The sequence below is a fragment of the Ranitomeya variabilis genome, chromosome 1 (assembly GCF_051348905.1).
Source record: "Ranitomeya variabilis isolate aRanVar5 chromosome 1, aRanVar5.hap1, whole genome shotgun sequence".
NCBI lineage: Eukaryota > Metazoa > Chordata > Amphibia > Anura > Dendrobatidae > Ranitomeya > Ranitomeya variabilis.
The window spans coordinates 8,055,175-8,067,279 of NC_135232.1; the positions used below are offsets into that span (position 1 = coordinate 8,055,175).

The 12,105-nt window shown below is 43.9% G+C and overlaps 1 protein-coding gene across 1 annotated transcript in view; it reads left to right on the plus strand.

The window, feature by feature from the left end:
* Nucleotides 1–12,105, plus strand: part of LOC143793645 (uncharacterized) — an 80,834-nt gene that overhangs the window by 44,532 nt on the left and 24,197 nt on the right. The window contains exons 3-4 of the mRNA XM_077280704.1: nucleotides 3,912–4,245; nucleotides 10,587–10,867. Of these exons, the coding sequence (XP_077136819.1) occupies nucleotides 3,912–4,245; nucleotides 10,587–10,867 (615 nt within the window). The remainder of the gene's footprint in view (nucleotides 1–3,911; nucleotides 4,246–10,586; nucleotides 10,868–12,105) is intronic.

Below are 12,105 nucleotides of genomic sequence, written 5' to 3' on the forward strand. Positions count from 1 at the left end.
TTACCAATGTTACGGGTATGAGAGTTGTAGGGTTAGGCAATAGAGATATATTTGGTGGGGACTTATTTGTTATTGCAATTAATTGCTGTTTTAAAGGGGATGTGCCCTTTCAGAAAATTCTAGTCCCCAAGCGCAATTTGCTGAATCTCCAGCCTCAATGCCTGGAATTGGCTGCAGCGTTGAGCTCAGAAGCTCTGATCAGGATTTCTGTCTGTGCTGACAGGCCTTTTGATTGGCTTTTGACACGACGTCAGAAGAAACTCACGATGTTGTAATGTGCTTGTCATAGAGGAAGATCAAAGTCCATAAGAGGGGAAATTCCATCCACCCCCTCGCAATGAACAAATGGGAAGAGAGAAAGCTATGTTTAGCTGGAGAAGATCTCCTTTTTGAAGTGGTATTAATATGAGCTAGGAAGAGAGAAACTAATGAAAACAACCTTTGAAGCAGAGACCTTCTGCAGTGTCCAGGTAATTAAACATGAGATTCTCTGGGACAAAGACCGTAAGCTCAAGATTTGTTTACACATAGGCGTCCTTTGAGGCCTCCTTTGTTCCAAGAAGGTGAATTGTGTTCACCAGGAAGAAGCTTTCTTTGATGGAAGAAACTGTTGCAGACCAGCTGTTGCCAGTGTTCAGATATGAATATTAGAGTTTGCATTAATCAGATAATTTGGGGATATAGATTTTCGGCATTGTAGAAAAATGGACGGACGTGACTCACTCACACACATCTCTGTGGGGCCACTAGAGTACCTCCAACTTAATAACAATCCAATAGATGATGTGGACCAGGCCATGTTTGACTTCTAGGTAATGATAAGAAACATGACGTCAATATCTAAGTCTCGGGATGTATTCATGTACTAATGGGGATTCTGGTGATGTATCTTTTACTGATGGTGGTTCTGGTGATGTATTTGTGTACTGATAAAGATTCTGGTTTGGTATTGCCTCCATTAAAAGCTAAGACATTAATAACATTCAGTATGGTCACATCTATAAAAGGTCCATCTATCAAAATTATCAAAATATAAAATCAAATTAAGGAGAAAATTAAAATCTAAATGCCAGGTGTTTTTGTCACCTTACCTGTGTGAAAAAATCTAGTAAAAAGCAAAAAAATGTTGTATGTACTCAAAATGAGTATCAAATAGGATAGGTGAGCCTGAAGGGTAAAATTCTGGGTCTGTACTGAACACCTACTGTCTGTGAGCGGACCCTGAAAACAGACTCCTCCCTGAACTCTGTGCTGCTGTTTGGGTTTGTCAGCCCAAACATCCGGTGTTTCCCAATGCTGTCATCTGTGTAAGGCCGGTTTCACACGTCAGTGGCTCCGGTACGTGAGGTGACAGTTTCCTCACGTACCGGAGACACTGACACACGTAGACCCATTAAAATCAATGCATCTGTGCAGATGTCATTGATTTTTTGCGGACCGTGTCTCCGTGTGCCAAACACGGAGAAATGTCAGTGTTTGTGGGAGCGCACGTATTACACGGACCCATTAAAGTCAATGGGTCCGTGTAAAACACGGACCTCACATGGACGGTCTCCGTGTGGCGTGCAGGAGACAGCGCTCCAGTAAGCGCTGTCCCCCCCACATGGTGCTGAAGCCGCGATTCATATCTTCTGTGCAGCAGCGTTTGCTGCATAGAAGATATGAATAATAGTGTTTAAAACACAGATCTATCTGTCCGCCGCCCCCCCATCCCCTGTGCGCCCCCCCCCCCGCTGTTCTGAAAATACTCACCCGCGTCCCTCGTTGGCTGTCGCGGCTTCCTGTCCTGCCTTCTACTGTATGCGGTCACGTGGGGCCGCTGATTAGAGTCATGAATATGTGGCTCCACCTCCCATAGGGGTGGAGCCGCCTATTCATGACTGTAAATGAGCGGCCCCACGTGACCGCATACGGTAGAAGGGGCGGCCAGCACAGGAAGCATCGACAGCCAACGAGGAAAGCGGGTGAGTATTTTCAGAACAGCGGGGGGGGCGCACAGGAGGTGGGAGGGCGGCGGACAGATAGATCTTTCTTTTAAACACTATTATTCATATCTTCTATGCAGAAAACGCTGCTGCAGGGAACATATGAATCGCGGCTTCAGCACGATGCAGGGGACAGCGCTAAACTTTAGCGCTGTCTCCTGCACGCTCCGTGTGGTACCCACTCGGCACACGGGCGGCACACGTGTGCTGCACGTATGGCCTCCGTGAGCTCACGGGCACACGGACACGGATAACTCCGGTACCGATTTTTTCCGGTACCGGAATTATCTGGACGTGTGGGACAGCCCTAACAGCGTGAAAAACCCCAGTTCTGATCAGTGTTAAGTTCGTTATACAGATGACAGCGTGAGAGCCAGCAGCTGAGACCGGCGGTAAAAAGGTTGTCACCAGGCACAGGTGTTGGCTGATGAGTGTACTACTCTCATCATCGTACTCCCGATCTTGCTGGTGAGACTATTCATCAGCTGGCGGGTGTGCAATAAATAAATAAATTAATGAATTAAATTAAATAAAAAAAAAATAGCATGGAGTCCCCTCTATATTTGCTAACCAGTAAAAAAAACACAAAAATTGAGCTTAACTTGAGTTGGTACACATGCAGAAGTTAAACGCATGTTCACACTGACCACAAAACATTAAAACCTACAGGAGAAAAAAAGTAAGCAAAAATCCTGATATAACTACGTAAAAGAGCAAAAGTGCATTAAAATAACAGAGTTTTTAGTAATACTGTTTTTTGATTAAAAAACATAGCACAAAAGCCATCCCACCGCGTCAAGGTAACTCTGATCGGGACAGTCCTACACTGTCTAATATTAACACCTTACCACATGTCAATGTTGGCCTCAGTGTGAATAAGGGCAGACAAAAGGACTGGGCCCAACCAGTGAAACACCAGACTGGGGAAGACTTGCTAACCAGTGCAGACAAAATCATCAGCTGCAGACCGGTTATCAAAAATAGAAGGGTCCCTCACACTGTGTTTTTTTTTAATCATTTAAATAAATTATTTAAAAAAAATAATGGCTTTGAGTCCCAACCCATTTTTGACAACCAGCCAAGGTAAACTAGACAGCTGGAGGCTGTTATTCTCAGACTGGAAAAGGGCCATGGATTTTGTCCCTCCCCTGTGAAGGTGATAGTCAGCTTTGTACTGTCAGCTGACATCAACCCCACAGGTTAGTAATGGAGAGGCTTCTATTAGACACCCCCATTACTGACCCCATAGTCAAATATCATAAAAGCACAGACAGATAAAAGTCCTTTACTTGAAATAAAAACACAGATTCCTTCATTTATAATAAACGCTCCCCGCCCTCTTTCATCTATTTACTACTGTAAAATAAAAAAACACTTTCCCACGAGCGCTGCGGAGTTCATTGACTATGAACTCCACTCACCGTATTGATATCACCACTCGGCGCTGCGCTGAGGTCTTAGGCTCTGCTCAGTATCTCATGGATTCACGGCTGAGCTGTCACTTCATGCCACTGCTAAGCCATGACATCCAGATGTAGCGGAGTTGAAGTGCATTGTGGGACATATGGATAGATGAGGAATATTGTTTTTTAATTTAAATTTTTCTAAATAAATTCTTAAAAGGGGGTCGAGAGTTTTATTTCAAATGACTTGCTTTATTTTGGCTGTGTGTTTATTGCATCTTATGGATGCACCATTTCTGGGGTGGCGGAGAGCTGATGTTCTTAGTCTGGGAGGGGTCAATATCCATGGGCCTTTTTTAGGCTATTAATATCAGCCTGCATCTGTCCATATAACATGGGACCCCTCTAGACATACACAAGTGTTCTCCTCGTCTGCTTTGACTCCACCTTCATCTGTTTCACCAGAGTCGTACATATTTTATTAACATGGCTGATGTCTATACTGCATTGTGTAATGTCTCAGTATCTCAGGTGTCGGATCTAGAGCACCGCACAGAGGCCAAACTACAACAACTACAGGGGGAACATGAAGAGCTCGGCTCCAGGTTTACCCAGGAGAACTCAAGAAAAGACTCCATGATTGAAATGCTTAATGAGAACCAGAGGCAGAGTCAACGAGAACTGGAGAAAACCTCATCCTCCTTGTACCAGGTGCAGAACAAATGGAAGACCACCACCCAGGACATGGAAAGAATCATAAGAGAAAAGGAAAACACAGAGACCACCCTGCGAGGACTGCAAGACGACCTCCAGAGCACCAAGACCCAACTGCAAGGCCAGCAGGAGGAGCTCTCCCGGTAACGGCCTAAAACTCATCGTCACCTTGTCACATAATCCATGGCAAAACCATTCTGTAAAGAGCAAGAGGCAAAGATCTGCCCAGATTAGCAGCTCAGCAAAAGATTGTGAGAATGTCCTGGAGATCATTCTCATCACTGAAGTCCTGATGTCTCCATATAGGCCCAAACACATAATCACACAGTGCCCAAATTATGTAATCACACATGGCCACATAATATCATCAGAAGTGGCAAATCCTATTCCTATGCACTATCCAACTAGCATCATCACACATGGCCAAATTTATGTCATCACAAGTGGCCAAAATATCATCATGTAGGACCCAAAATGTATCTAACAGTGTCCAAATAATATCAACATACAGGGCCCAAATAATATCATCACACGGGCCCAAATAATATCATCACACGGGGCCCAAATAATATCATCATACAGGGCCCAAATAATATCATCACACGGGGCCCAAATAATATCATCATACAGGGCCCAAATAATATCATCACACGGGGCCCAAATAATATCATCATACAGGGCCCAAATAATATCATCACACGGGCCCAAATAATATCACACGGGGCCCAAATAATATCATCACACAGGGCCCAAATAATATCATCACACGGGGCCCAAATAATATCATCACACGGGGCCCAAATAATATCATCACACAGGGCCCAAATAATATCATCACACGGGGCCCAAATAATATCATCACACAGGGCCCAAATAATATCATCACACGGGGCCCAAATAATATCACACGGGGCCCAAATAATATCATCACACGGGGCCCAAATAATATCATCATACAGGGCCCAAATAATATCATCACACGGGGCCCAAATAATATCATCATACAGGGCCCAAATAATATCATCACACGGGGCCCAAATAATATCATCATACAGGGCCCAAATAATATCATCACACGGGCCCAAATAATATCATCACACAGGGCCCAAATAATATCATCACACAGGGCCCAAATAATATCATCACACAGGGCCCAAATAATATCATCATACAGGGCCCAAATAATATCATCACACGGGCCCAAATAATATCATCACACGGGCCCAAATAATATCATCACACGGGGCCCAAATAATATCATCACACGGGGCCCAAATAATATCATCATACAGGGCCCAAATAATATCATCACACGGGCCCAAATAATATCATCACACGGGGCCCAAATAATATCATCATACGGGGCCCAAATAATATCATCATACGGGGCCCAAATAATATCATCACACGGGGCCCAAATAATATCATCATACAGGGCCCAAATAATATCATCACACGGGCCCAAATAATATCATCACACGGGCCCAAATAATATCATCACACGGGGCCCAAATAATATCATCATACAGGGCCCAAATAATATCATCACACGGGCCCAAATAATATCATCACACGGGCCCAAATAATATCATCACACGGGCCCAAATAATATCATCACACGGGGCCCAAATAATATCATCATACAGGGCCCAAATAATATCATCACACGGGGCCCAAATAATATCATCATACAGGGCCCAAATAATATCATCACACGGGGCCCAAATAATATCATCATACAGGGCCCAAATAATATCATCACACGGGCCCAAATAATATCATCACACGGGCCCAAATAATATCATCACACGGGGCCCAAATAATATCATCATACAGGGCCCAAATAATATCATCACACGGGCCCAAATAATATCATCACACAGGGCCCAAATAATATCACACAGGGCCCAAATAATATCATCACACAGGGCCCAAATAATATCATCATACAGGGCCCAAATAATATCATCACACGGGCCCAAATAATATCATCACACGGGCCCAAATAATATCATCACACGGGGCCCAAATAATATCATCACACGGGGCCCAAATAATATCATCATACAGGGCCCAAATAATATCATCACACGAGCCCAAATAATATCATCACACGGGGCCCAAATAATATCATCATACAGGGCCCAAATAATATCATCACACGGGGCCCAAATAATATCATCATACAGGGCCCAAATAATATCATCACACGGGCCCAAATAATATCATCACACGGGCCCAAATAATATCATCACACAGGGCCCAAATAATATCATCACACGGGGCCCAAATAATATCATCACACAGGGCCCAAATAATATCATCACACAGGGCCCAAATAATATCATCACACAGGGCCCAAATAAAATCATCACACGGGGCCCAAATAATATCATCACACGGGGCCCAAATGATATCATCACACGGGGCCCAAATAATATCATCACACGGGGCCCAAATAATATCACACGGGGCCCAAATAATATCATCACACGGGGCCCAAATAATATCATCACACGGGGCCCAAATAATATCATCACACAGGGCCCAAATAATATCACACAGGGCCCAAATAATATCATCACACGGGGCCCAAATAATATCATCACACGGGGCCCAAATAATATCATCACACAGGGCCCAAATAATATCATCACACAGGGAACAAATGATATCATCACACAGGGCCCAAATAATATCATCACACAGGGAACAAATGATATCATCACACAGGGCCCAAATAATATCGCACGGGGCCCAAATAATATCATCACACGGGGCCCAAATAATATCATCACACGGGGCCCAAATAATATCATCACACAGGGCCCAAATAATATCATCACACGGGGCCCAAATAATATCATCACACGGGGCCCAAATAATATCATCACACGGGGCCCAAATAATATCATCACACGGGGCCCAAATAATATCACACGGGGCCCAAATAATATCATCACACGGGGCCCAAATAATATCATCACACGGGGCCCAAATAATATCATCACACGGGGCCCAAATGATATCATCACACGGGGCCCAAATAATATCACACAGGGCCCAAATAATATCATCACACGGGGCCCAAATAATATCACACAGGGCCCAAATAATATCATCACACGGGGCCCAAATAATATCACACAGGGCCCAAATAATATCACACGGGGCCCAAATAATATCATCACACGGGGCCCAAATAATATCATCACACAGGGCCCAAATAATATCACACAGGGCCCAAATAATATCACACAGGGCCCAAATAATATCATCACACGGGGCCCAAATAATATCATCACACGGGGCCCAAATAATATCATCACACGGGGCCCAAATAATATCATCACACAGGGCCCAAATAATATCATCACACAGGGCCCAAATAATATCATCACACGGGGCCCAAATAATATCATCACACGGGGCCCAAATAATATCATCACACAGGGCCCAAATAATATCATCACACAGGGCCCAAATAATATCACACGGGGCCCAAATAATATCACACGGGGCCCAAATAATATCATCACACGGGGCCCAAATAATATCATCACACGGGGCCCAAATAATATCATCACACGGGGCCCAAATAATATCATCACACGGGGCCCAAATAATACTGTCAGTAATATGATGGTTGTCAACAATGGGACACTGTTGTAGCTTTAAAGGGTTATTGCCACCATTAGGTTATTGGATCGGTGATCACCTTCACAAAGGATTGGTCCCTAATCCAACTCCACCTTTTACACCTGTACAGACTGCGCAGGATTCCGTCACCCAGCCTCTTCCTTTGTCTTGAGGCTGCTGATCCCCATATTCTGTTGATCCGTCTCTCCAGGATACGGGGGCATTGCTAAACAGCACAGGTGTTTTTCCGCAACTCGCACTGAGACTCATATGTGGTATAGTGAGATGGTCGCACCTCATTGGATGTTATTCACGCAGGTGTGCACCACCAGAAGATAATATAATAGTAGGGGGAGGACAGGAGGAAAGGGTGGGAATACAAATGAACTTTTGTGTCATGATCATTAATATATAAATTGTAAAATACACTAGGATCCGATTGGGATGTAGATAAGATCACAGCTAAGACTGTAATCATCAGTGTGACCACAAAATGTTGTTAAATATAAATATACAGATCCTATACAGATACAGTCCTCTGCCCTCCGGATTTAGCTGCAGGAACTTCAGTACCCACGCAACCACGGACTCCGGTATCCGTTTCCTAGCGCTCAGCTCTGGGGCAAGTTTAATCACAGCTCCATTCCCCAGGTTCTGCTCTACTTCTCTCCTACTGACACCTGGTAAGGGGACCCCTCCTTGCTTCCAGGTATGACATTACTCCCTATGAGGGAGGCAATGCCACTGTGGCAACCGGACTCCTGGGGTGCCCCACCTGGGATAGATGCACCTGAGAAATTGATGCAATTTATCTTATCCCCCAATGACCCTGTAAATTTGAGGTTTAATAACTTGAACAGTAATTTTCAAGGGACTTTATAGTTCTAATGACTCCACAATCTGGCATTTATTGGGATTTAGTGGTCACAGCGGTGAATACAATCTTAGAAGCTGTGATCTTATCTGCATCCCAATCCCATGTACAGTACAGACCAAAAGTTTGGACACACCTTCTCATTTAAAGATTGTTTTGTATTTTCATGACTATGAAAATTGTAAATTCACACTGAAGGCATCAAAACTATGAATTAACACATGTGGAATTATATACTTAACAAAAAGTGTGAAACAACTGAAATTATGTCTTATATTCTAGGTTCTTCAGAGTAGCCACCTTTTGCTTTGATGACTGTTTTGCGCACTCTTGGCATTCTCTTGATGAGCTTCAAGAGGTAGTCACTGGGAATGGTCTTCCAACAATCTTGAAGGAGTTTCCAGAGATGCTTAGCACTTGTTGGCCCTTTTGCCTTCACTCTGCGGTCCAGCTCACCCCAAACCATCTCGATTGGGTTCAGGTCTGGTGACTGTGGAGGCCAGGTCATCTGGTGTAGCACCGCATCACTCTCCTTCTTGGTCAAATAGCCCTTACACAGCCTGGAGGTGTGTTTGGGGTCATTGTCCTGTTGAAAAATAAATGATGGTTCAACTAAACGCAAACCGGATGGAATAGCATGCCGCTGCAAGATGCTGTGGTAGCCATGCTGGTTCAGTATGCCTTCAATTTTGAAAAAATCCCCAACAGTGTCACCAGCAAAGCTCCCCCACACCATCACACCTCCTCCTCCATGCTTCACGGTGGGAACCAGGCATGTAGAGTCCATCCGTTCACCTTTTCTGCGTCACACAAAGACACGGTGGTTGGAAGCAAAGATCTCAAATTTGGACTCATCAGACCAAAGCACAGATCTCCACTGGTCTAATGTCCATTCCTTGTGTTCTTTAGCCCAAACTAGTCTCTTCTGCTTGTTGCCTGTCCTTAGCAGTGGTTTCCTAGCAGCTATTTTACCATGAAGGCCTGCTGCACAAAGTCTCCTCTTAACAGTTGTAGAGATGTGTCTGCTGCTAGAACTCTGTGTGGCACTGACCTGGTCTCTAATCTGAGCTGCTGTTAACCTGCGATTTCTGAGGCTGGTGACTCGGATAAACTTATCCTCAGAAGCAGAGGTGACCCTTGGTCTTCCTTTCCTGGGGCGGTCCTCATGTGAGCCAGTTTCTTTGTAGCGCTTGATGGTTTTTGCCACTGCACTTGGGGACAAAGTTTTCCCAATTTTTCGGACTGACTGACCTTAATTCCTTAAAGTAATGATGACCACTTGTTTTTCTTTACTTAGCTGCTTTTTTCTTGCCATAATACAAATTCTAACAGTCTATTCAGTAGGACTATCAGCTGTGTATCCACCAGACTTCTGCACAACACAACTGATGGTCCCAATCCCATTTATAAGGCAAGAAATCCCACTTATTAAACCTGACAGGGCACACCTGTGAAGTGAAAACCATTCCCGGTGACTACCTCTTGAAGCTCATCAAGAGAATGCCAAGAGTGTGCAAAGCAGTCATCAAAGCAAAAGGTGGCTACTTAGAAGAACCTAGAATATAAGACATAAGTTCAGTAGTTTCACACTTTTTTGTTAAGTATATAATTCCACATGTGTTAATTCAGAGTTTTGATGCCTTCAGTGTGAATGTACAATGTTCATAGTCATGAAAATACAGAAAAATCTTTAAATGAGAAGGTGTGTCCAAACTTTTGGTCTGTACTGTATGTGTACAGCAGCAGTCTCTGTATATGATGGCACTGCCACGTGGAGTGGTCCATCATTTATTTACAGCCACCAGCAAAGTTACATAACTAAGTAGTAAATCTGGGCTTAAAACCCCCAAACAATATTATTTAAGGGCACAGACATAAATGGCCATGTAAGGAGGCTAACCTTCACACAGACCCTTCCACCATGGCCCATCTACAGCCGGTCTCACTTCTGCTTCACGCTTTCTACTCTAGATGTGAAAATAGCCTCAGATTGGTGAACACACAGAAGAAGACATCAGAGGCTGCGCTGACTCAAACAAGAAACACGCTCTCGACCACACAGGAGAAACTAAAAGCAAAAGAAAAGGACTCAGTCTTAAAGGATGGAGAACTTTCTAATGTAAAAAAATCTCTTTGGGAGGCCCAGAAAAACCTGGAGGAGAAGAGGAGATATTCTGAGGAACAGGAGAAAAAACTGTCTGACCTGGATGAGAGACTAAGAGATGCTGGAAATTGTTTAAGTAGCACAGGAAGTAAGTAAAAAACATGTGAATGTACAGTGTGCAGGTGTGGATTAAGGGTAGCCAAGGCCCCGGGCTGTTCAGACACTGTGGGGCCCCCCGGTCATGTGACGGGGGTCATGTGACGGGGGTCATGTGACGGGGGTCCGGGAGTCATGTGACGGGGGTCATGTGATACCTGAACCAGATTATTCCAGAAAAATGGCCAGGCCATACTCTACTGTAACCTATTAAATATTTGTTAAAATCTGCAATACAATTTAGGTATATTTTGACCAATAATATCACATACAAGGAACAAATACCACCGCACCATGACCAGACCACAAATTACAACCACATTGATCGAATAATATCACATACAAGGAACAAATACCACCGCACCATGTCAAGACCACATATTACCACCACTTGGTGACCAAATAGCACATTCAAGGGACAAATACCACAACATCATGACCAGACCACATATTACCACCACATAGTGACTGAATACTACAATACTGATCAGTAATAAAAAAAAAAAACTATCACCATCAGTGCCATTATACACAGGAGATCTGTACTTAGTATGCAGTGTCTGTGTAGAGGTAATACAGTGATCACTGGTGGTATTATACACAGGAGCTCTGTATATAGTGTATAGGTAATACAGTGATCACTGGTGACATTGTACACAGGAGCTCTGTATATAGTATACAGTGTATAGTGTCAGTGTATAGGTAACACTGACTCACCAGTGATGTCTCTAGGTGAAGTCCTTCATCTTTCATCCAGCACAGACCGCCATCACTTCTTCCAGCCAGGGCTCCTCTCTGCAGGAAATAACACAGTTATCTCGAGCTCCGCTTGCAGAACACATTACTTAATTTTTCCAACTTCTACATTACACCACATGAAGAAAAAAAGGCGATATAGTGTCACTCTACACAGTAACAGGACCGCCCCCCCATTTAAAACAGTATACTCAAAAAATAAAATAAATACATCACTGCAGTAATAATATCCCTTAATTAGCCCCTATGGCAATATTATTCCCCATCTTGGCCCCATGTATCTCATTCCTGGCTCCAGCAATATGTTCTCCCATCCTGCCCTCATGAGTATCCATTCTGCCCCATATCATCTCCCCATCCTGCCCCATCTGTCTCCATCGTATCCATCCTGCCCCATGATCCAATCCTGCCCCATGTCTTTCATCCTGCCCCGTGTCTCCAATCATCATGCCCCGTATCTACATTCTGCCCATG